We start from the raw sequence: 26,741 nt of genomic DNA on the forward strand, positions 1-26,741 counted from the left end.
GTGCACTGTGCTGGCATGCATATACAGTATACTGTATGTGTGTGTGTGTGTGTGTGAGAGAGTGAGAGAGAGAAAACCTGGTAATTGTTCTTGGCTGCACTCAAATAGTCCTTTGTGATTGATCAGGAAGGCTCCTAAAATGACCTGGAAGTTGAGTTAAGGCCATGATAAAACTAAAAGCTTCAATTCTCTAAATGCAGAGGAAAGGCGCTTCATTTAATGGGAAACACAAGTTTCCCATTATAAATCGTATTTTTGCAGTGCAGATGTTTTTTTCACGTAGCCCTTGGTCACACCTGTCACTTTGTAGGTGTGCTAATGTCTTGCTTGTTTAGTCCATCTTTAGAAAATAGTTTCACCGCGGATGACTCACATTGTTACTACCGATGTCACGTGATTGTGTGGCCCAAGTTCAGTCAAATTGTGCCCGTCATTCGCATGTGGTGGCCAGTACTAGTTCTTTTGTGGCAGTGATGTCATCATATCGGTCATCGTCATGTTTTAGCAAGAGAGACAAAAATTTAAATATGAAAAACATTTTACTTTTTTTTTTTTTACAAAATGTGAACCCTATTCAGGGATTGACTTCCATGACTTACTGTACTGAAAACGTACACAATACATTTGGCACTGAATGGTGTAGTGGTTTGTTTATGAGATTATCTGTGGACTAAGACGGATGGACAAATACAGATGTGCCGTTTCAATGTTCCATTTCGTTCCCCTTTTTTTTCTTTTTTTTTTACAGAAACTAGCAAAAATAGCTGATCTACAATCAAAATGTTCTGTAAATCCGCTGAAAATCTACTGTCTTGCCAATGGCAGGACGTGTGAAGTTTTGAAATAGCACATCTGTACAGTACATTTGGGGGACATGCATACATACGGACGAATGCACTTTTAGCCAGATCGCCACTTAGGAGGCCACGCTGTTGTGTGCCTACATGCTTGTGCGCACATGTGAGTGTTCAGAACTGTTCACCCATGAGCTTATATGTTGCTAACTGGTGTGCTTTGTGTGTCCTTCCAGCCTACAGTACCTTCTACATCGTAGGCCTGGTCCTCTCCATGCAGATCCCTTTTGTGGGCTTCCAGCCAATCAGAACCAGCGAGCACATGGCCGCAGCAGGTCAGTAACGGATCGCCTGCAGTTGGAGTGCACTGTGAAGTCCTCAATGTTCATTCAACTCTGAGAGTGTACAAATGTATTATGTACCTTAATTAACCCATTTAGGCCTAGAATTATAGAATGCTTTAACCGGTGAAAAATAGCAGATATACAAGCTCACAGCGCGGCACCGAGTGCCGCGCTGCGAGCTTGTAGATCTGCTATTTTTGAAAAAGTCGTGAAAATGTGTGCAAATCTTTGAATATATCTATTTTCAAAGCGAACGTTTGTAACTCAAATTTTGCTTCTGGGTGGTCCCTGGAACTAAATATTTTGAGATGCGGGTCCGTGGCCAAATAAATATAATTTTGGGGGTCCTTCACATGAAAAGGATTGAGAACCACTGACATAGTAGTCTCTCAAGAACAGATTAATTGAGCTCCAGTTAAGTGAAAAGGACCTTTTCTTTGACGATGGCTAGCCAGATTGCTGACATAGAAACATAGGTTTTTCAAAAAAAATCTTAGAAGGATTCAAAAGACACTTATAGAATCGGGTCAAAATTCAAATTTTCAAGATTTTTCAAAAATAGCAGATCTACAAGCAATTGAACAATAGCAGATATACAAGCTCGCAGCGCAGCACCGAGTGCCACGCTGCGAGCTATTTTTCAATAGTTAAAGCATAAAATAATGATACACAATATAGTGTACCTGTTCTGTCAATAGAAATGGCAACAGAAATGGAAAATAGACATTTGTTGTCCAGTATCTTCCATGTGTTGTTCATATTGGACCACTTCTGAAGACTTTTTATTAGACTTGAGCTGTATACCAACTCTATTAGCAGTGTCTCAGTTGAGTTGCCTTGTAAACACGGTCTGGGTGTGCTTGCTGCAGGCAGCCCCATTTTTCATAATCAGAAATATATGTTCTGTTAATTGCCTTTTTTTTTTTACCTTGTTTACTTTGTTTTAGTGTTTGTTTGTGTCTCTACGAGTCTGGCAACGGTGTCTATGAGTATGTTGCTTGTGGCTGCTTTAAATTGTGTGTGTGTGTGTGTGTGTGTGTGTGTGTGTGTGTGTGTGTGTGTGTGTGTGTGTGTGTGTGTGTGTGTAAAATGCACATGCTGTAATTAGTAGTAGTATTTATTTATTTATTTTCTTAATTCATTTAGAGGAGCCAATTATTTTTTCTACCCAATTTCTTGTCGTTATGCCAATTCCCAAATTCCCCATTGTGTACTTGTTACTGCTGTTGATCCCCACTGGCCCACCTGCAAGTGAGGAGCTCCCACCTGGGAGGACATAGCACTCCCAGGCGATACTCTTAGTGTTCAACAACCCCTGTTGACATGCGCCTCCTGGGCTGGCTTGCCTCCCATGAACACGGCCAGTTGTGTTCGAATGGGCGCTGGGCCAAGCCGGACGCACTAGAGGATTGAAACCCCCAGTGTCTGTGGTGGTGGACAGGAACTTTACCCTGCACCACCCCAACGCCAATTAATAGTATTTTGCCTGCAGTTTTGTTCTGTACTCTAATCTTTGGGGATTATAATGGAAGTCATGTTTTGGTAATCTGTTGCACTGGTATTTGAATGTATTGTGCACTTCGTTGGCTCATGCAACCCCAATACCCAAGGGTAAATACAGGGTTCCCACGGTCATGAAATTCCTGGAAATATTTTGAAATTAGAAAAATTTATAGAAATTTATAGAAAGTTTATAGAAACGTGTTATACAAAATTCCTCAACTCTTGGTGCTCGTCAGGGTGCCGGGTCCCCAGTTAAAATATGATTATTTCAGGGGTCCCAGCCTGAAAAGGTTGAGAACCACTGGCATACACTACCTGTCTTTGGGCATTGCGCATAGGAGTAAGCCACTTGTTATTGAGCTAAATTATTGTTATATAGTCCTGGAAATTGGGTGAAATATTCTGGAAAAGTTTTGGAAATGACTTGGTAAAAATGTGTGGGAACCCTGTAAATAAACAGGGGGGGAGATGAACACGTAAGTTAAAAGCGTACTCCTTCCTTGCATGTTTGGTTTCTATCCAGGTGTGTTTGCGCTGCTTCAGGCCTATGCGTTCCTGCAGTATCTGAAGGACAGGCTGACCAGACAGGAGTTCCAGACTCTGTTCTTCCTGGGAGTGTCTCTGGCTGCTGGTGTGGTGTTTCTCACTGTCATCTACCTGACATACACAGGTGAGTGTGCTCAAGAACAGTTCCATAACCCATTTAGACCTCTTACACCTACGTATATGTTGTTATACCTTTCAAGCTGGGAACGCCTCTGTGTCGTTGTTGTTGTTGCTACTACAGAAACGCGGCGTGAAGCGACGTTTTGAGCTTGCAGATTTGTTACTTTTGCTGTTTTCGAATTTGAATCCTGAAAATTAACAGTTTTGGACATATGAGGTTTCCACCCGACAGAGATGATTTGTAGAATTGGTCTCGGGTCTTAAACACCTGGCTAACAGGAGTAACATATATATTTCAGACAACATTGCAGGCAATGACATCCTTGTACTTTGCCCTTGGCACAACTTCTGTCTACTCACTCTGTGTCACTCCTTGTCTCCGTAATAATAATAGTACATAAAAAATGTGTTATGTATCAAACCCTGGCTCAAAGATTGAGGCTTGAACCAAACCGTGGATTCCAATAATGGTTACACACTCAAAATCTATCTCTGTCCTCACAGAAGTAGATTAATCACAGCCCATGCCACTATTTGCTTCACATCTATGCAAAGAATGAGCGAATCTCTTAAGTTAAACCAGCACTGTTCTGATGAAGCACAAAACGGTATTGATATTTCCATTTGGCATAAAGAGTTGTAGACAGGTCCCCATGCAGCCAGCCTGTACAGTGCAGCTTTGCCATTCAACACAGCACTGTGATTTGTTTGCCTTTGTTCACAAACTGCAGACATAAGTGGCGTTTCCATAAACTTATTCGAATTAGGGAAGCGAATTATCAGAAATACGCATTAAGACAAAGCGAATTTAGCATGTTTCCATTTGCAGGTGTCATTCGAATTAGCGACGGTCGGGCTGATTTTTTTCAGACCGAACCTGAGCACTGCACCGTCTGCACGTCTGACTGCTGTGACTCGGTCGCTGTCTAGTAGTGGGAAGAAGTGGGATTATCAGTCATCATCATGGCCCCAAATAACTTTTACATAATATTACAATTGGCGACGAGTCTCTTACGAAATTGGCAAGAGTTCCTCTCAATACATAAAGCTACCGGTTCACCGGGAAAACCGCGGTCGCGTCGCTGCACAGTGCAAGTTTCAGCGTCCTCTGGAAGGTCAGGTGGCCGATCTGCAAGCTCACAACGCGGCGCGGAGACGTGGATGCGAGCTGCTGTGCCTGTGAGCTTGTAGATTGGGCACTTCAGGCACGCAACACCGTGGGATGAGGAAGGGTTCGCTCGCCACCTAGCTCCTTTCGGAACCCCTCAAAGGAGCTACTGGCTTGAGGTGAAAACAGGAGGAATTTACACATGGTCCGTGTCACTCCGTGTGTAACAAACAACAGGTTTGTTTTGTGGGCTAACGCTATACCATGGACGTAAAGCGGCAGGGGAAATGGACCTAGAACGTCATAATCTATTCGCATTTATTGTCTGACCCGTTTCCATGCACATTTAGTTTATTCGATAAAGGCTCAAAATCCTCCTCCTCCAAGCGGATAACTTTTTTTGCGGATAATGAAAGTTTATTCGCATTTTGAAGTGTTTCCATAAAAACATTTTGCGAATAAGCCGTTAACTCGTTCTGTGCCATATTTAAAGTGGGACCTCTTATATTGCCGGTTCGCCAACAAAGGGTTAAAAAAATAGTGTGCACGCTGGTGCACACATTCGTGCACAGATCATGCACTATGCATGTGCATGCTTTTCACAGCTTTCAAACAAAAAAATCCGCTTGGAAATCCGTTCAGGCATTCAGGAGAAAACAGCCCTTATGTTTTCTTCAAATGTAAACAAACATGGCTGCCATGTTTGAAAGATGGGGTTGGTATGGGGGTTAAACATGCAATTTCGCAATCATGCCTAGTACATTGTTGGAGGTCCAAAGATTTTTTTTTTTATTATTTATTTAAAAAGGACGTCCAGAAGACGTCTGGCAGGGAGGGCCATAGTTAAAAAGACGTTTTTATTATAGAAACGTCTTTTTTGGCAGGGTGAGTGTTAATACGCAAAAAGTGGCTTTATGGAAACGCCACTATAGTAGCTTACGATCCATAGGTAGTGATTGGACAGAGAGGCCACGCCGTTATTAGACTGACTTTATGTTACTGACTAAGGCTGGGCAATATATCGAAGAATTATCAATATCGAGCTATCAACATGTGAGGTATACAGTACATATCGACGAAGACGGCTTGAAATGAGGTATTGGTGTATGTGTCAAATTAATTAATAGACACAAATGCATGCACGTAGCACATGCAAAAAAAAACATTCCATCTGTAACCAGGTGTAGTTATTTCAATAAAACCATATAAGGCATTTAATTTCTTTATTCTATTGTGTACTGTGCAGTGTGCATGCATGGATATGCTATTCATTATCTGGGTTAGGCAGGCAGTGGACCTAAATCAGAAAAACATTACGTTATAATGCAATTGTCTTTACTAATATCGTGAGTAATATCGATATCGAGGTATTCAACAACGTTATCGAATATTAAAGGTTTTCCCAATATCGCCCATCACTTTCACTGAAAATTGTGTGCATGAAATGTGGGAGACCATTGACCAATAGTAATCACTACTTTTCTTCTTCTTGTGACCATTAGGGCAGGCCCCTACTGACCTGTCAATTCCAGTTAATCAACCGTGGCTAGCTGTAAATACGATCATGCTTGCAATTTAATGAGTGCAGCAGCCCAGCTGCTATTAGCTGGCTCATATGTTTGCAATATGTTAAATGTGATTAGTTTCTGTGTACTCATTAATCATTCTACAGTCCAGCTGACTCACCCTTCACCAGTGCGAGGGAAAGCTCAATATATCCATTTACTGTCTGTGAGACTGCTTACACACATTACAGTAGAGCACATACATATTAGAGAGGGTAATTATATCATTGATACACATATAAGGAATGTTCCAAACCAATTATATGTTCCACTGATCTTTGGCGGCAAGCTAACAATTATAAGTTGTGTGTGTGTGTTGGTGGTGGGTTCTTGTACTGTATGTGTTTTGTGTAATAGGTATTTACTCTCTTGTCACCCCCAGGCTACATTGCTCCATGGAGTGGACGCTTCTATTCCCTGTGGGATACTGGGTAGGTCATTGCTACACCCTTCAGTCCCTGGCTGGGCCTCTTAACCCATTTAGGCCTAGAATTATTGAATGCTTTAACCAGTGAAAAATAGCAGATATACAAGCTCGCTGCGAGCTTGTAGATCTACTATTTTTTTAAAAGCCATGAAAATGTGTGCAAATCTTTGTCTTTTTAAACAAGCGAACGTTTGTAACTCAAATTTTGCTTCTGGGTGGTCCCTGGAACTAAATATTTTGAGATGGGAGTCCGTGGCCAAATACATTTTGAAAGTCCTTCACATGAAAAGGTTTGAGCACCACTGACATAGTAGTCTCTCAAGAACTAAACTAACTGAGCTCAAGGACCTTTTCTTTGACAATGGCTAACCAGATTGCTGACATAGAAACATAGGTTTTTCAAAAAAAACTTTAGAATGATTCAAAAGACACTTGAGCTTGTAGATCTGCTATTTTTCAATAGTTAAAGCATAAAATAACGATACACAATACTGTGTACCCTTTCTAAATGGGTTAAACACTTTAAAATGCTTTGGTGTTCTGTGTAGGGATTGATTAATGTCTGGGTTAGGGTTAGGGTTAGGGTTATAGTGTTTATAGTATATATATTTTATTATAAATCAACAAATCAATATTGTACTGTATCCTACTGACTCTGAGGAGCCCCACTAGGAGGAGGTAGAGTCCTACTACACCTGCCCAACACTTTGCTAAGTTGAGTAGTATGTGCAGTGACAAATATCCCTGCCCGGTTTGCCTGCCCCAAACAGTTGTGTTCGGAGACGAAGCTGGATGCACAACGGTGGATTTGAATCCCCTACCTCTGCGGTGGTGGGCAGGCACTTTACCACTGCGCCACCCGGAAAAAAAAAAAAAAGAAAAAAAAAACATTTTATCATCTAAATTGATTAGTCTAATCACTCTCTTAACTCATTGAGTGCCAGCCTATCACCACTAGAGGGCGCCCAGTGACCAGAGAATAATAGAGATATGCTGGTAATGCATGCCCAAGCCCTGGAGCCATGACTTGCCTGAACACTTTCCTTTGTGCATGTACAGGAAGAGGATGAAGTTAGCTTGAAGTTAGCTATTGGCTACCAAGCATTTTAGAAGCCTTATTTTCGTCAACTTAGCCATGATTAAACCTTGCACACCTCATGCATGGGAAAAAAACAGAGAAGAATGAGCTCTAAAAAATCCAATGCAATCCTGGATTGCATTGGAGTGGATTTGTGCAGTTTGTTCACAGCTTTCAAACAAAAAAATCCGATTGGAAATCCGTTCAGGCATTCTTGAGATAATCGCCATTATGTTTTACATGTAATGTAAACAAAAATGGCTGCCCTGTATGTTAGATGGGGTTGTATGGGGGTGGAACATGCAAAATCGCGATTGAAATCATGTTCACCAGATTTGATGGGGTCCAAAAAAAAAAAAAAAAAAATTCAATTTTTTTTTTTTTTTTTTTTTTTTTAAAGCCGAACTTGTTCGGGATCGGCACTCTACGATACGCTAATAAAGCCGAACTAGTTCGGGATTGGCACTCAAAGAGTTAAGCCCTATTTTATACTTTGTTGTATAAAATCCTCCCACAAAATACCAAAAATAGCAGCAACGTGTTGTTGCATCTTGCTATTTTTGGTATATTAAAATGTTTTAATTCTCACCCACAAATCTATTATTTTATTACAATGTATTCATTTTCAGAAAGTATATTGCATTGCCCTACTTTGATGGGCTCTGACAGAACCACAAGTACATGATTTTGTTTACTTTGTTCCTCACAGTGGGTGAAATGAAGTGCTTCTACTGTAACTGGTGCACTGAGGCTTGGCAAGAGTCCCTTCATTTTTTAATGTGACAAGCAATGTTTCCCCTTTCTGGATTGCTTCATGATTTAGCAAGTAAATCAAACAAAGTAGTTCAAAGAGAAAGAGAGATGTTTCTTTGGGCTTGTCAGTCAACCCCAGTCATAAATTCTTAAATAGATACAGATACTTTTTTGGGTCTTATAGGAACCTGCCAGAGTGCAGAATCAGTCTTCCAACTCTAAAACTTGCACTCTGACTGTATGTGTGCAAGTGGGCCTGGGTGCGTTCTTTGGACTTTGAGTTGGTTTTGCTGCAGTGCAGTATAATAATGTAATAGGGTCGCGCCTGGACCCGAGATGACTGACAACAGTTACTCCTTCCACTCCTCAGGCCCTCGTGATTGACTTGATTTTACTATCAGCCAAAGTTGAATTACTATCAAGTCAACTGGATATACAGAGTAGATGCAATCAAAGGGAGTACAGTCCATTCAATAAATACATATAACACAGAAAATGACTTTTTGTGTGCCTTTTCATGCATTGGTTATTTAGTGTTGTGACCTTTTACAGCTTCTGTGGTCTGTCCTTTCAATTTCTCTCGCCGTCTTTTTCTTCCATCCTCTCTTCCATCCTCAGCTATGCTAAGATCCACATCCCAATCATCGCCTCTGTGTCAGAGCACCAGCCCACAACCTGGGTCTCCTTCTTCTTTGACCTCCACATCTTGGTCTGCACCTTCCCAGCGGGCCTCTGGTTCTGCATCAAGAACATCAACGACGAACGTGTCTTTGGTGAGTCCCAGAACACACCGATTTATTTCTGCATTCAAAATAAGAGCAACGTACAGGACAGGATAATTCATCATTTTCTACTCTTACCCCCCTCTCAAAAAATGTGTTTCTGTGCTAAGAGTGCAAGCCCAAGTGTGATCAGTGTTGTTGTTGGTAAGAAACGATATGCAGTTGCATACTTCACGAGACAAGTGTTGTGCTGTGCCTCTGCATTAAGGGCACCGGTGGTGAGGCAGGTGATTGATCGGAGTCCTTCTTAGCCTCAGCGCACAGTCAGGCCATGATCCATTATTATAGCTATTGTGCCCGAGAGGGCGTTCTTTACTGTCATAATGGGATTACAGTATTGCAGCTAGGCACAACAAACGGCAGAGTACTGTGATCTTTTATGGGCTTTTTCTGTGTATTGACTTGATATTGCTGGGGTAAAATGAACACATTTGTTTTGTGACTACATTAAAATGGTCATGAAATGTCCATGAAAAGTGTGTCTGAAGTAGGTAATTATTTACACTGTAGCTGCGTCCATCACTTGGCATTTAATTGTGCTCTTACTGTGCGTTAACAGCAGGGAGGCCGTGTGATGAGGTAGACCAAGACGCATACCAATGTACTCATGTCTAGCTAATTTAAGTCAAGCTCTTAGGCTGCTGCTGTGTATCATTCCTGTTTTCTCTTTCCAATCTAAGCTTGTGGCAGGTTGTGAATTTAAATCTAGTCCTTGATCTGCTATTACATCTCATCCCTCTTTACTGCCAGCGTTGGCTGCAGTCTGTCCAATAAAGTTGAAGCGCCATAAAAAGTAATCGTACAAAAAGAGAGAACGCCAATGACAAATGGGTGTGCCAATCAGTATCCAAGGAAACTCTAGGAGTCTGGTAAAAAGAAATAGTCTCTAATGCCTGACAACGACTCCCCGGTTCGATTCCCAGGCTGACCGGACCATTTGCTGCATGTCACCCCCCACCTATTTCTAGCTGTTACTGTCTCTCCACTGACTTTCAAATGAAGGCAGACAATCCTCCCAAAATATATTTATATGTCTGTCCTGAAACATCTTGGCAACACACACAGAGATAGATAATAGAGCACCATCTTGCTCTGTATTAGACTGCGATGTTCTCAGTGATGTTTAGACCAAGAGCTGCTCTGCAAACAGATCTGACCCTCTTTCTACAATAATGTCTTTTGAAAATCCAAGCTATTATCCAGGGTGTGGATTTGTTAAGAATGGAGAAACTTTCTTTCATTTTTGATCCGTTTGCATTTTCAGTAAAAAAAATATTTTGCTAATACTCTGGTGTATTACTCTGGTGGTCCATTGTCCTGTTTTTGTACAGTTGAGAAACAATGGCTACTGTACATTTCTGGGATAACTTAATTTCAAGCTTGTCAAACACCGAATGAAGTGCAGCTTCTTGCACCCACAATCTGGGTTTCACTAATGTGTTTGACATGAGCGAAGTGTGGTTGGCTCACAAAATCAATACATATCTTTTAAACATTGATCGCTTGTCTGAAGTTGATCCGTGACTCCAGGGCACTTTACAAAAGGCAATCACTTTATGGGTGGCCACGTTTGACCCACTGTCCCCATCTCATTCTGGCCCAAAACATTCTATAAAGTAGATTTGTTCCTGGAAAGAACACCACCAAAGTGTTTTGCAACAGGTCCTACAATTGGATTTGCAATTATTAATAAACTAGCCCTTACCCGTTCAAAGATATGAGCTCCAAAATGATGTGCAGTGTGTGGGTTATGGGATGTGCACTGTGCACACAGTATATGAGGGATGGAAAGTAACTTTAACTGGTGCTTGCATGATGTAGGCGCATCAATGTAAGAAACCCGTTTCCTTTAATGGCTACAGAGATACTGTCTCCCCCCACCCCCCCCCCCCCCCCCCCCCAGCCCGCCCGCCCACCCGCCTGCACACACACCCGCCCGCCTGCCTGCACACACACACACACACACACTCCCCCCGTGTGTGTGTGTGTGTGTGTGTGTGTGTGTGTGGGTTTGTGTGTGATTGTGCATGGCCTGAACAACAGCGCCCCTCCCTTAACATGTGTGGTCACAAAAGGTACTGTAGGCTAAATAGATATAGATACACCATAAAAATGCAAATATACAGCATACGATTTGCGAAAGTGACAAACGGGCTTCACAGTTATGTCAGGTGTGTTCATATGCTTATGGTGATGCGATTTCAGATCAATTGCTCCAGCCACTGATGAGAAACGCGGTTTCAGACAGACAGACAGACACTCAGACAGACAGACATTCCGAAAATTATATGTTAGATGGTTGATCCCCCTGATAGTGAGTTTTACAGGTGCAGTCAAGATAATGTTTTGATAACATATTCAACTGATGGAAAGGAATCATGTCCCCTCATCTGTCAGACTGCTCTCGTGAGAGTGAGATGTCGCCATGCCGTGGAGGGAATTTGTCGATAACATATTTATGGTTGTCTTGAGATCAAGGAGAATCCTCGCTTTCGATGTTTCATCACTATTCTTCCCACACTGCTGAGCCAGTGCATGGTCCCCCAGCTCCCCAAAGCCCAGGGTGGATTATAGACCCAAGCAAGGCTTCACTGCCCGCATGCTCAGCGTTTCAGCATCCTGTTTAATTTTTATACACTCGCTGCTAACACTGCTCCATGTTTTATTGCTAACACTCTCTGGGTAAACTGCAGTGCCATGATTTTGGTACTTTTTCTTGTCCAAGGACTTGACGTTACTTCTCTAGTCTAGACCACTGGTTTAGACGTGGGCTCTGGGGAACTCCAGGGATTCTTGAGGAGGTTCCAAAGGGATACTTCACAGGTCTGTAACTCTGAGAGTTTACAAATGGAACCCATTTGTACACATTGACTTGGTATTATGAAATTGCATTTCTCAAAGAAATAATTGTGTCACGCACAATGTAAATATACTGTACCTCAACAACTAGGAAATATAGTCAAGAACAGTATGTAGAACGTCTTGATACGTTGAGCAATCCAACAATTCTTTGTTTGCAGCTTATGTCTTGGTTATAAACAGCATTGTGGTTATACCAGTTACCAGTTATATATCATTAATATGTGTTTTAAAAGATTGCTCTTTCTATTTGCCAAGGACACATACGGGTAGGGAGATAAGTGCTTTAGTGAGACTAGACGTGGACGGTGAAAAAGTAAAATCCAGTATTTGTTGTATGTGTACAACTTTTTGGAAGAAAGTAAATCAGAATATATAACAGTAATAACCCAAAGGTGATCATTAGAGGGGAATAGGCCTGTGTCAGTCCAACGTTGATACTTTCATGTTTAGTTTCTTTGTATCATCTCTTACTCTTACACTTCTCGACTGCTTGTCTCACAACTGTCTCGACTGTCTGTAGTTTCAGCTGTGTGTGTGTGTGTGTGTGTGTGTGTGTGTGTGTGTGTGTGTGTGTGTGTGTGTGTGTGTGTGTGTGTGTGTGCGCGCGCGTTTGTGCATTCGGTATTAGGGATGGGACGATATGAAAATGTCATATCACAATTATTGTGACAAAATAAATCACGATTTACGATATTATCGTGATAATCAAAATCCATTATCCTGGGTGGAACATTTGCCAAAAGATAGCCGATCTACAAGCTCACAACGCATCGCGATGCGTTGTGAGCTTGTAGATCGGCTATTTTTTGGCAAAGACATTTGATAGAGATTGAAAAAAAGACTGCATCAAGTATGTATTATAAGTAAGTACATTTTACAAATTATAGAGTGTTTAAGTGGTACCGGATATGCAGCTCGGCAAATAAAAGGTGAATTGATCCCAGTGCATGACGGAGGACGATATCACGATAAATTAAATCTCCACGATACGATTATCGTGAGTGTTTTAATCACGATAAACGATAATATCGCGTATCGTCCCATCCCTATTCGGTATTCATGCGGTATTCAAGCAAGCTGTTTGACTTCGTCTTAAAATATGCACAACATCTTTGCAGCTCCCCTGTGTGAAATCCTGCCTACCCCTGACTTCCTTTGGCCCTTCATTTCATGAGCGCAGAGCAGTGATCAAATTCATGTTCCTCTCTCCTTTTTGACTTTTACACGTTTCCCCTTTCTCTGACTCCTATTCCTATAACTAGGCCTGTCACAATTATTACATCGCAATTATTTGACATAATCGTTTCCATGTTGAAAGATCATATATTATAAAGAAATAAAAATAAAAATAAAAAGGGGGACACGGTTCAGAGCTAGAAGGTCCTGGGTTCGATTCCAGCCGAGGAATGCTGTGGGCTCTTGGGGTGTGTTCTCTCCTCCGCGTCATCAGTGCCCACACCCTCGGTGGGGTTGGCAAAAGGGCCATTCTGTGTGGAATTTGCATTTTCTCCCCGTGTTTCCTAGGGTAGATACCCTCACAAAAACATGCAGTAATCCTGGTCTCTATAATGCCTCCCCCTGGCCAGCCGGGGCGCCTGATGGAGGGGAAAGGAACTGGTTGGAACAACGCGTGTTCCTTCCACGCGCTATGTCCAACCGGGGAAGCTCCCTCCTGTCAGGTGATGAGAAGCGTCGTGCTCACTCCTCATGCACTGAAGGAAGTATGAGCTCAGTTTGGGGCTCTCCCCAGGTTGGCAGTGGGAGAGCAGAGCCCAGGATTACAGCTTAGGCAATTGGCACTGAGTGAAAAAATGGGTTACAAAATCGTGGGATAAAAGTTATAATTAAAAAAAATATATGGAAAAAAGTGGAAATAGCAGATCTACAATCTGCTATTTCGCGATGCGATGCGTTGTGAGCTTGTAGATCATCTATTACCACTATCAACGTTATTTTTAAAGTATAAAGTTTCTATGTAATTTCTTTGTATATTTAGGTTATGTCTTATGTGTGTCATATCTGCAACTACAAAGCCTAAAAGCCAAACAGAAATGTAATTGTCAACGACAAAAACACAATTAAATTGTTAATCGCAATTATTTGAGTGACAATTAATCGTCATCCTGTAAAATGTCATAATCGTGACCTAATCCTACCTATAACTTCCCGAAACACTCTCTCTCTCTCTCTCTCTCTCTCTCTCTCTGTTGTTTCCCTCCACAGTGGCGCTGTACGCCATCAGTGCTGTGTACTTTGCCGGTGTGATGGTGCGTCTGATGCTGACCCTGACGCCGGTGGTGTGCATGCTGTCGGCGGTGGCCTTCTCCAGCGTGTTTGAACACTACCTGGGCGACGACATGAAGAGAGAGAGCCCGCCCGCCGAGGACAGCAGTGACGAGGACGACCGCAAGAACTCTGGCAACCTCTACGATAAGGCAAAGATATTTAATTAATGAAGATAGCTCAACCTCATTGGATCCACTAGAGTGCGACATGGTACTGTACACAAATCCTACAAAAAGCCTCCTAAGTGGGCGCCGGCTCTGACGGCAAATCTCGCGCACGTCCTGTTTACTGGTGCTATAGATTCCGCGAGAGTGTGTTGCTGGGACAGCTAAAGAGCAATAATAAAGTCGATTTTCTCCTTTGTTGTATCGCTGAAAAAAGCAACTTTAGCATGACAATTTTGTTAATATTATGAGGCTTTTGATGATCGGGTCCAATATTTAGTTCAGTGACCATGGCTTCTGAACTATTATTTTGCTCTGTGTTCACGTTAGCTCTCTCATTGTAAATGAATAGACTCCAAACATGCTTCCGCCTCCTAAAAAGGTATCCACCTATGTCACGCAGAAACGGGAAGTACGGGTCTAATACGCCCTCTTGCTATCGCCCTCTTGGGATAAGGTCTGGGGTCTCACGCGTGCCTGTGTGTGTCTGTCTAGGGCTGTCACGATTATGACTTTTTACATGACGAGGCATTGTCACACACATAATTGCGATTACCGATTAAATTGTGTTTCGGTCGTTGAACACTGGAACATATACTATGTTACATTTCTGTTTGGCTTTGAAGTTGCCCAGGTGCATATATGACAAATAACCTAAATATACAAAGAAGTGACTTAGATATTTAAGGCCTTTCACAATTATTACATAATCGTCTAATTGCAATTATTTGACATAATCGCAATTATTTTGTCATAATCGTTTCCATGTTGAAAAAAATTAATATATTTTCAAACAATTTAAAAAACAGCGGAAATAGATCTACTTCGGCTATTTCCACTATCAATGTTCTTTTTTAAGTATAAAGTTGTCATTTATGTCAGTCATTTCTGTTTTATACTGCTCAAAAAAATGAAGGCAACAAAATGTTCCCTTAATTCTTTGAGCTTTCTTTGAGCAGTACTGCAGTATACTATACTGAAATAAGTTCAAATACATTAAGGGAACATTTTGTTCCCTTCATTTCTTTGAGCAGTATATGTATTATATGTGCCATGTGCAACTTCAAAGCCTACAAGCCAGACAGAAATGTAATTGTCAACAACAAAAATGCAATTATTTGAGAATCGCCATGTAAAATGTCATAATTGTGACAGCCCGAGTCCCACTGCAAGCTGGTAAAGTGGTTTACATTGCTACAGTATGTCTCACTGCAGGCTGGTAAAGTGCTTTACATTGCTGTGTGTCTCACTGCAGGCTGGTAAAGTGCGTAAACACGTCTCTGAGCAGGAGAAGGCTGAGGAGGGCCTTGGGCCCAACATCAAGTCCATAGTCACCATGCTGATGCTGATGCTGCTGATGATGTTCGCCGTCCACTGTACCTGGGTCACCAGCAACGCCTACTCCAGTCCCAGCGTAGTGCTGGCTTCATACAACCACGATGGGTGAGACTAATGCATCGTAGCTTAGGCCAGAGCTGGATAGAGTAGCCAAAAACTGTACTCTGGTAAACGTATTGTCACTTGCGCCAGCAGTGTGTGCAAGTACTGTGTTCGGTGCTGTCTGTTTCCGGCCGACAGTACAAAGGCAGGGCCTTTAGCCAATGAGGGAGCAGCGTTCTTGGTGACGTCACCACCAACAAGTGGGACCTGATATAAATAACAAGGCTCAAGTTGGCACCTCGACAAAGTGCCAACACTGATCGCAGATCGCCCACGACTGCACAAGGTGCACGTTGGCACCTCGAACAGAGTGCAGTCTAGTTACTTTTAAGTAATGAAGGGAAAGTTTTTATCCAAATAATTACTTGAGAATGAGTAATAGTGATCTAGTGGAAAAGACCCATCAAGTACCAGTTACTTCATATGATCTGATTTATTATTTACATAAATGGAATGTAATTGAAATGTCTAAAGTATTCAATTAAAAGTGATTGTCCAATAGAAATAATGAAATTGGCTGATGTCTGTCTGAGTGACTTAAACAAAAAGTGCATTTAATTAAAAGAAAAAAAGAAAGTAACCAGCGAAATGTACTCAAACGAATTTTGCCCAGACGTGAAGGAGTAAAAGTGAAAACCTTTGTTCACATACCGTATGTGTGAGTAAAAGTAATATGTTGCACTTGTACAAGTACAATTTATTTTTAATTTACTTTAGTTGATATAACTTACTACCCACCTTTGACTTAGGCCAGAGCTGATGGTGAACGTCACACTTCACTTTTTCCCCCCCATTATGATAATGAATCCTGATTTATTTATTTTTATTTTATGCTTTCCTTTCATTCACCAGCTCCCGTAATATCCTTGACGACTTCAGGGAGGCCTACTATTGGCTGAGACAGAACACAGATGAACATGCCAGGGTGATGTCCTGGTGGGACTATGGCTACCAGATAGCAGGCATGGCAAACAGGACCACACTGGTAGACAACAACACATGGAACAACAGTCATATAGCACTGGTGAGAACCCACACTCTACCTTTTAACAGTGACTAGTAGGGCATTCACCAAATATTCAAATATCAAAGTCACTATTCGATGTTGTTCACCGAAGTTGAATATTCGCTTATTTTTCTTTTTTCATTGTTTTCTTTTAAAAGAATATATAGTTTATAAAGCTTGGTTAGATAGGAAGTCATAAGAATGAGTTGTCAATGCCCCTGGTGGATGAATTTGTTAATGCTCTATACCAGGGTTTCTCAAACCTTTTTAGGCTGTGACCCCCAAAATAAACATATTTGAACTGGGGATCACCCTGACAAGCACTTGGAATTGTATGGGGCGGCATAGCTCAGGGGTAGAGAAACCGTTATTAGAGCACGAAGGGTTCCCGAAAGGTTCCCAGTTCGAATCCGGGCTCCCCCTGAGTTAATGTCGAAGGGTCCTTGGGCAAGACTCTGAACCCCTAATTGGTGCCTTGCATGGTTTCCTCCGCCACCGGTGTATGAATGTGTGCATGAATGGGTGAATGTAATGCAAAATCTCTGTAAAGCGCTTCGGATAAAAAGCGCTATATAAATGCACCATTTTTTGTAGGTATTACATTTAATGTGACTCTGTTCCGCAGATAAATATTGTGAAAATAGCAGATCTACCTGCTCACAACGCCTCGCAACACGAGGCGTTGTGAGCATGTAGATCGTCTATTTTCACAATGTTCGCCTCTTGCTTACTTAATATTTGACAGTTTGGCCAGTCCTGTTGAATATTCGATTATTTGAATACTTTGAGGTTGAATAATTCGAATACTAAAAATCACTATTCGTGAATGCCCTAGTGACTAGTGTTGCTTTCACTACTGCATGTACACAAACAAAGCCATTAAAAATCAGTAATTATATATCTATATAAATCAGAAAGTCATAATGCATTGATGAGAACCAATCCACTTGCACTAGTTGACAATGGTTTCCTATATAGTATATGAATGCCAACACGCTAAGACCATCTTTCATCCATGGTGGTTTTGGGAAACCATGGCTTTGGGCTGTGCTACATTATGCTCACAAAAGGCATTTTTACATTGGTAGCACTGTTATTCACTTGTACACTTGAATATGTATCCTGACATAATAAACATAAATGACCTCCATACTGTGGGGGTAATATAGCGTACCAGCATTTAGGGGTTATAAGCCACACTGTGGCATAGCAGCTTTCAATTTAGAGCCTACACCTATGGCACCACCAAGTGGACACGCCTCATATTTCTGCATTGCATCCCAAAAGTTTGGTCTTGATGACTTTGTATTTCTGTGGCTTACATCAATGACATTTCATGATGGCTGTGGTATTTATTTTATTAGTTATTTTAGTTATTGCATGTAACTTGCATGTTCTTAACAGTTTTATAATTGATTCTGCTGCATTTTCCTGTGCATAGTAACATCTGTTGCTGTGCTGATTGTAATTTGTTCTTTATCAGGTGGGCAAGGCAATGTCATCTAATGAGAGTGCAGCTTATGAGATTATGAGGTCATTGGATGTAGACTATGTCCTGATCATATTTGGAGGTGTGATTGGCTACTCGGGCGATGACATCAACAAGTTCCTGTGGATGGTGCGCATCGCAGAAGGGGAACACCCCAAAGACATCAGGGTGAGGAAGGGATACAGTTTTAGCTGCTTTGTTTTTCGCGATTATGTGATTGCTTGAAAAATAAGTAAATTCAGCATATTCATTGAAGGAGAACATCTTAACTGTTGTTAAATAATGACTTCACTTCAGAGAAGGCTGCTCGGAAAGTTAAACTCATATAACAGTTTGATACGCTTTCTGGGCTCTGAGTCCTTCAGTTTAATGGATTTTTAAGTAGTGTGACTATGAAATGAAATGAAATTATTCAGCACACTGGACCAAGTTTGCGTTCACTCAGTCATCCTGTCATTTGTCTTCGTCCCTTTGTCCTTCTCTGCCCAGGAAAGTGACTACTTTACCCCGCAGGGAGAGTTCAGAGTGGACAAGGCCGGCTCCCCCACCCTGCTCAACTGCCTCATGTATAAGATGTCGTACTACCGCTTTGGGGAGATGCAGGTATGTGTTACCAGAAATTAATGCTTAGAACAGTGGTTCTCAACCTTTTCAGGCTGCGACCCCCAAAATAATCATATTTTAACTGGGGACCCCCTCCCTGACGAGCACGAAGAGTTGAGGCATTACATTTTGGATAACACGGTTCTATTGTGAAAATAGCCGATCTACATGCTCACAACGCCTCGCAACGCATATTTTCACAATTTCTGCATATACAAATTTGACAATTTAGCCAATGTTTAACTCACTGAACGCCATAAACGTACTATACGTCTTTGTTCCTGAGTGCCATAAACGCACTTTACGTATTTTTAATTAATCAAAAGTTTTATCTTTCATGACATAATTTTAATTTAAAAAAAATCGCTCTAGAAGTTAGCCGTGAGCCTCCGTGACCGGAGCGCCACGACCGATTTGACTGTAACACCGGTGAACACAGTCCGACGGGAAACATTGGTTCCCGAACATTGGTTCCCGTCTATATTAGCGTTAGCCATACACGTTCGTTTATACACATCCCGTGCTTCCCAGACGAAGTATAGGTACTCAAAAAACTCAGAAAAATGCCCCGTTCTATCGGTGCCATCCATTCGGCAACCAGAGCCCTTGATAGCGATCGGCAGGGATCGAAAGTGTTATAGCATGTTAGCAAAAAGGCCTGGCACTGATGTAAACAACTAGGCCCGGACCAAAACAAAATGGACGTGTCTCTTCCTTCTTCTGATGTGTGATCAGATAGTAGGAGAACACCACCTGGTGGTTTTCAAAGGCCATTGCACTCTAGAACACACAGCAGTCATAATAACAGTATATATCAATGTGATCTAGGTCATCTTACACATGTTCTATTGAAGCCCAAATCTAATGATAGGATATAAATATACATGTTTTCCTTTGTAAGAGGGGTAGTGTGGCTTTCGATAGAAGCATAGATTTATATATGTAATTTAAGTACAAAATATGATTTTGGCCCCCATAAAAAGGTAAAATTAAACAAAATGGATGGCACCATTTTGATAGATTTGAAATAAAGGGTGGCATTCAGTGAGTTTTTAATTTGTCATTTTAGAGGTATTAAAAAGTCCTTAAATTGTCACTTTAGAAATGTGCATAAACCCTCTATACACTTAAACTTTATGTTGGGTTTGTTTACAGTTGATAGAGAAAACAATGTTGCACATTAAGTTCATCATCTGGGGGCCCCCCTGGGGGTCCTGATCCACAGGTTGAGAACCACTGGCTTAGAAGACCTGTGCATAGCTACCAAACCTTGTTCTCTCCTTGCAAATACATACTGTACTTGAGTTGTAGTGTAAACCAGCACAAGCTGACAAGTGTTATTATTTTCAAGTTGTATATGTAATTACTGGCTTAATGCAGCAGAACTTCATATTACATCTTTTGGACGTCTTGACAACACGTCATTTTCATTGCTTCCCTGTGTTCACTACCAACCCATAAACGCCTCTCTTCATCTCACACAAGCTGGACTTCCGGACGCCGCCAGGTTTCGACCGGACGCGCAACGCTGAGATCGGCAATAAGGACATTAAGCTGAAGCACCTGGAGGAGGCGTTCACCTCTGAGCACTGGCTGGTCAGGATCTACAAGGTCAAGAAACTGGACAACAGAAGCCCAGTGGAGCGCAAGCTCCGGAACACCGACTCCACCAAGCAGAAGTACACCTCTAAAAAGGTAAGCACTGCGCAGGGATCATCCTGGGATTTATTTACTTTTATTTTACCCATTTAGGCCTAGAACTATTGAATGCTTTAACCAGTGAAAAATAGCAGATATACAAGCTCACAGCGCTCTGCTATTTTTGAAAAAGTTGTGAAAATGTGTGCATATCTTTGAACATATGTATGTTTAAAGCGAACGTTTGTATCTCAAATTTTGCTTCTGGGGGGTCCCTGGAACTAAATATTTTGAGTTGGGGGTCCGTGGCCAAATATATATCATTTTGGGGGTCCTTCACATGAAAAGATTTGAGAACCACTGACATAGTAGTCTCTCAAGAACAGACTAACTGAGCTCCAGTTATGTGAAAAGGACCTTTTCTTTGACGATGGCTTGCCAGATTGCTGACACAGAAACATGGGTTTTTCAAAAAATCTTAGAAGGATTCAAAATACACTTATAGAATAGGGTCAAAATTCTAATTTTCATGATTTTTCAAAAATAGCAGATCTACAAGCTCACAGCGCGGCACCGAGTACCGTGAGCTTTTGTATGTGTATCTGCTATTTTTCAATAGTTAAAGCATAAAATGATGATACACAATAATGTGTACCCGTTCTGAATGGGTTAAAGAAAAGGTGTTGTAGTAGTATGTCATTAATGTAATTTTTGTTGAGCGAGATCACACACATTTTTGACGAAGCATAAATTGGGCTTTAGTCAACCACGAATATGACTGTACTGTTAGCAATACTTGCATTATTATTGCTTGTTAAGAAATTTTCTTTCACTCTGCAAACACTATTTGTACCTGTTATTTCATCAAAGCTTGGTATGGTCTTGCCTGGCCTGCCATTTTGCTGGAGCAAGAAGTGTCTCCTTTTTTTGCCCTTTTTTGCCCTCCAGCGTCTCATCTGGCTTCCACCTGATCTCATATGTCTGTTTTCTTTTTCATTTTTATTTCTACAGACTGCCAAGAGGAAGCGTGGGTACATCAAGAATAAGCTTACCCTCAAGAAAGGCAAGAAACTGACCAAGAAATCTTTATAGGATGCCCTGCACCAACAGAGGCACATTTGGGGGAGGAAAAATCTTTCATAAAATTAAAAACTTTCAAAAAACAGCAACAAGCAGCAAAGTTAATCCACCAATCAAGATGAATAAGGAACACCAGAGGTTTCTCCGGACGCCTGTTAACCCAAGCGTCCTTGCCTGGAGCTCCAGGTTGGAGAACCCACCATCACCTAGGAAACGGAAGGTTCTGTTGACCCCCGCCCCTGCCCCCCCCGGCCAACCTTTGACCTGATGAGGAACAGGTCAAGGAAGAGGAGGAGGAGAGATAGCGGCTAGCCCGAGGTCCTCCCCATGTCGGTTTTAACCTGAGGAACTATGACCTTTGACTCGCATTTTGATTTTGTACTTGAATGTTGCTGGCAGAGAGTAGGGAAGAGAGAGAGAGAATTTAATGGTCCTTCCACTGGGGGCTTCTTTCAGGAGTGGTCAGTGTATCGCAGTGTTCAGATAGGAATAAAACCTTTTAACCCATTCAGAACGGGTACACATTATTGTGTATCATTATTTTATGCTTTAACCATTGAAAAATAGCAGATATACAAGCTCACAAGCTTGTAGATCTGCTATTTTTGAAAAATCGTGAAAATTTGAATTTTGACCCGATTCTATAAGTGACATAGAAACCTATGTTTCTATGTCAGCAATCTGGCCAGCCATCGTCAAAGAAAAGGTCCTTTTCACTTAACTGGAGCTCAGTTAGTCTGTTCTTGAGAGACTACTATGTCAGTGGTTCTCAAACCTTTTCATGTGAAGGACCCCCAAAATGATATTTACCTGCATCTCAAAATATTTAGTTCCAGGGACCACCCAGAAGCAAAATTTGATTTACAAACGTTCGCTTTGAAAATACATATATTCAAAGATTTGCACACATTTTCACGACTTTTTCAAAAATAGCAGATCTACAAGCTCGCAGCGCGGCACTCGGTGCCGCGCTGTGAGCTTGTATATCTGCTATTTTTCACTGGTCAAAGCATTCAATAATTCTAGGCCTAAATGGGTAAAGCAGTCTACATGCTCAGTTGCTACGGCATTCCTGTCCCGTGTCCCAAGCTTACCGCTGAGTCATCTTGGGCGAATTAAAGTGATATTAGGTGTCTTAGAGGGCATGAAAATGAGGATTATATTCCTCTTGTTGCATGAATGCTTTCCCTCTTTGTTAAACATTTATTTAGTAAATATTGGAGGAAAACTTTCTTGCATAAATGCCTCCCCTTAAAAATTCCAACCTGGTGCCCACTTAATTCCTTAACCGTATCTTATTCTTAACTCCATTGTGTGCCATTGTGGGTGGAGGAAATATGAGTTTGTTTGTACAAAAGCTTTTGGAATGTTCTGCACTGATATCAGACCCTCTTGAATTCACTCAAGTCTATAAAACCAGGTTTCAATAAATACAAATTCAATAAGTTAATGACTAAAGCAATAGTTCACTCAACAATGACAATGTGTCATTACCTACACACCCTCATGCCACTTGAAACTGAAGTCACTGGTGACCAGGTCCTTGGAGTTCCTAAAATTAAATTTACTCCATGCACTTATATAATCCAACTTTTCTGAAGCCTATCGATTGTACTATGAGTGGAAAACACCTACTATATATGTACGGATTGTACGCCATTATTTAGTAAATGGTCTGCTTGATGAGAACACACAGTCTCCTGACTTGGAACGTCTGGTGCGTTGTGAAGATTTGCACTAAATAATGGTATTAAATATGGGTATTTTCCATTCACTCGGCGATGAAAAGTTTCAAGAACAGCAACTTAATCAGCCTTAGCCAGAGAACATTTGGCTGAGCAACACAGCGTGGCACAAAGGGCTGTATGCTTTCCCTGCTACATGTAACTGAAGTAAGCTATAGAGTGAGAGAGGGTGTCAGCAGTGGAGCAGGGAGAAGATGGCATGAGGTTTAAGTGTGTGAATCAAAACACCATTCTGGTTCCAAGGGGCGGAGTGCTTGTTTTCGGTGGAGATGACAGAGGCGCGGTGTCTCAGGCGACCTTGATCCACGAGCGTTGCAAAGATCGAATGAGCCGACTAGCGCCGTCCGAGTTATGTCACGATATGGACAGAATAGTAAATCCCCCCCCCCTTAACTGGAATAAACACGGTTTAAGTTTGCCTGCTCCCTTCAGATCTTGATTGTTTGTGACAACTTTGAACTTAGCAACCCTGGCACCCTTCTCCCTGCTGCCTTTCATCATCTCACAGATTAGCATCCCTTCAGTAACTAAAAAGGTACACCAATGGCTTTTGTTATATTGTGGACAAAAAAACTTTACCTGTTTACAAACTAGCATGAGTGTGAGTAGATCCCATGCCTCCATCATATGTCAACTTGTCCCTTTGGCTTATACTGTAGGATGAGTTTAGGACCAGACTATTGTTAAACAGCAGAAGTCGTCAACTTGGCTTTGTGTGTGATATACCTAGATCTGTAACCTTGATTCTTAGTTGAGCCTGGATGTGCCTCAGAACAGAGCAGAGCTGCGTTTCCCAAAAGCTTTTTTGTACAGTGATCGTTTTTGTTCCAATGGAATTCAGTGATTGGATAATAACTTCTTGTTTGAGATGTGTTTAGTAAACCAGGCCCACAACCAAGAACTATATACATTATGTAGCTCATGATAAGTGAAAGTAAACTGCAACTGACACAGGACCAGTATTCTACAGCAGTGGTTCTCACACTTTTTAATTTCAAGGTTCCCCAGTTTGGTATGCATTAGGCCACAGATGCCCATAACTCAGAGAGTACAAATGGAAACAAATGAACCCAAAAGAGTCCATTTGGTTCTACCTATACACACATAGTTACAGATCTATAAGTGTCCATTTGGTTCCTAACTATTAATGTTTTAGTTGCAGACCCCCTGGAACCCGGACCCCAGTGTGAACCAGTATTCTATAGGACTAGTCTGTCGTATTTGTCTCAAGTGTTCATACTCTGGTTTGGTCAGCAAACCTCCACAATAGTGTCAAGGAAACTGTCCCTGCTGCTCTCACAAAAACTCAATCCCTTTCAAGCTGAACACAAACAGCATAAAGATCAGTTGAATCAAGCTGATGGAAAAATGGTTGTAGTCTCGCCAAAGTCATTCCGTGCAATTCTTATATCGGTGTGAGAGAGTATCTTCTAAAATGAGAGTGAGGCGAGGTAATGTTTAGATAAGTTGGTGAAATAATGCATGCCTGTGATTTGTTTTAGTCGGTTCAGGAAGAGTTTTTTTTTGTAACAGAAGAAAAGTCATCACTTGTGTGATGCAAAATGATTTGCACTTCCTGATTTACCTGTGGTCAATTTGAACTGAGTAACAGTGACTGCCCCTGGATGTGAGTGTTACTATGCAGCTCATTACAGGGTGGATGCCAGTCTTAACCAACTGTCTGTGTCCACCTTTGTTCAGTTTGTGCTATTAGTATTTAGTATGTTTTGTAGACTGCTTATGCCCAATTTATGTTTCATTTTATGACACTTGTGTACCAGAAATAGCCAATCTACAAGCTCATAATATCTGCGATATCTGCGATATGCTATTTTCGGTGCACGGCACCACCGTACAACCAAGTGTAAATCAGGCTTTACACTTTAGTCGTGTCTACCACTGCGATCCATTTGAAGTGTTGCTTAATTTCTAAAATGTAAATGTTTTTAGCCTTGAATCCCCAGAATGCTGAGCACTAAAAAAAAAATCACAAAATCAATTTATTTACTCTAGAGATGATAACAGGCAGGTTTTTAGTGAACACTGCAGTAGACACTCTAATTCTACCCTGTCATTCAACCTAGAGCAGTGGTTCTCAACCTGTGGGTCAGGACCCCCACGGGGGTCCCCAAATTATTTCGGGCGGGGGGGGGGGGGGGGATGATCAACTTAATGTGCAACATTGTTTTCTCTCTCAACAGTAAACAAACCAACCATAAAGTTTAAGTGTATAGAGGTTATCTGCACATTTCTAAAGTGACAAATTAAGGACTTTTTAATACCTTTAAAACGACAAATTAAATTAGAGGCAGCAATTGTGAAAATAGCCTTTAAATAAATTAAATAATAATTAATTAATAATTAATTAATTAACAATTAATAATAAATTGTGAAATACATGCTCACAAGTGTGAGCATGTAGATCTGCTATTTTAACAATAGAACCATGTTAAACAAAATGTAATGCCTCAACTCTTAGTGCCCGTCAGGGTGGGGTGGGGGGGGTCCCCAGTTCAAATACGATTATTTTGGGGGTCGCAGCCTGAAAAGGTTGAGAACCACTGACCTATAATCCCATCAGTCCACCATTCTGAAAGTTAAGGCAAATCTTCTGTTAAGACCTGTTTTCCTGTTGTCTTTTTTTGAGCGGTGCCAACCGCTCCTATGTCTGGCTTTATGTGTAGGTCGCTATGTCTTTATGAGTACGAGACTAACGTCATAGAAAGTACGACATCACCACAGCTGATGTCATGGACAGAACGGCCCATACAAGGAGATATGCAGAGTGTTGTGTTTGATACAATGGTATCAGGTGCGATTTTTTTTCTTCGTTCTGATGCACTTAATAGGTAGCGAGTATCAGTCGTCCTCCAGTAACACCAGTTCCCTTTAATAATTCGGTCAGCTCTCAGAAAACTGTTATTTTCCAAAAGTAGGAATAATGTGATGTGGTTTTATGGGTTTAAAGACGGAACATTGCATCGGATTAGATCGCCACTCGTTTCTCAGTCTTCACCTATATCTACTGCCCAAATCTAATCTGTCTTTAAACATATCTGATCGTTTTGATTTCTGGGTTTACGCTTTTCTCTCCCAACCCCTTTTCCCAATAATTGTACCCTCTTTACTCAGTTTCTCCTGTGAAGTACAATTTAACATAACCCAAGGTGTGTGAGCTGTGATTCTTCTGTCTGACGTTTTGTCAAGAGAATGCCTAAGAAAATATTCAGGTGACGAGGATTTGTTTGGCCTTAATAGATACTTTGGCAGAAAAGAAAATATCAATGTTTCCTGAGCTCAAGTGAGACTGTCTGTGAGTGTATTTATTACATGAACTTTGGAGGCTGCGATGACTCAAAGAGAGAAGTAAACGACGTAGCATCCCATTATGAAATGCAAGGATTTTAT

General features: G+C 41.3%; 1 protein-coding gene across 1 annotated transcript in view; it reads left to right on the top strand.

The window, feature by feature from the left end:
- The window catches only part of LOC308306614 (dolichyl-diphosphooligosaccharide--protein glycosyltransferase subunit STT3B-like), a 73,191-nt gene extending 47,719 nt beyond the window's left edge, over nt 1–25,472 (top strand). Inside the window, exons 6-16 of the mRNA XM_080751653.1 lie at nt 1,031–1,129; nt 3,165–3,311; nt 6,363–6,411; nt 8,857–9,011; nt 14,106–14,317; nt 15,588–15,775; nt 16,625–16,796; nt 18,262–18,435; nt 18,757–18,870; nt 20,356–20,565; nt 21,520–25,472. Of these exons, the coding sequence (XP_080607779.1) occupies nt 1,031–1,129; nt 3,165–3,311; nt 6,363–6,411; nt 8,857–9,011; nt 14,106–14,317; nt 15,588–15,775; nt 16,625–16,796; nt 18,262–18,435; nt 18,757–18,870; nt 20,356–20,565; nt 21,520–21,600 (1,601 nt within the window). The 3' untranslated portion in view covers nt 21,601–25,472. The remainder of the gene's footprint in view (nt 1–1,030; nt 1,130–3,164; nt 3,312–6,362; nt 6,412–8,856; nt 9,012–14,105; nt 14,318–15,587; nt 15,776–16,624; nt 16,797–18,261; nt 18,436–18,756; nt 18,871–20,355; nt 20,566–21,519) is intronic.
- Nucleotides 25,473–26,741: the final 1,269 nt, after the last annotated feature.

The sequence above is a fragment of the Nannobrachium achirus genome (genome assembly GCF_963921795.1).
Source record: "Nannobrachium achirus genome assembly, chromosome: 2".
NCBI lineage: Eukaryota > Metazoa > Chordata > Actinopteri > Myctophiformes > Myctophidae > Nannobrachium > Nannobrachium achirus.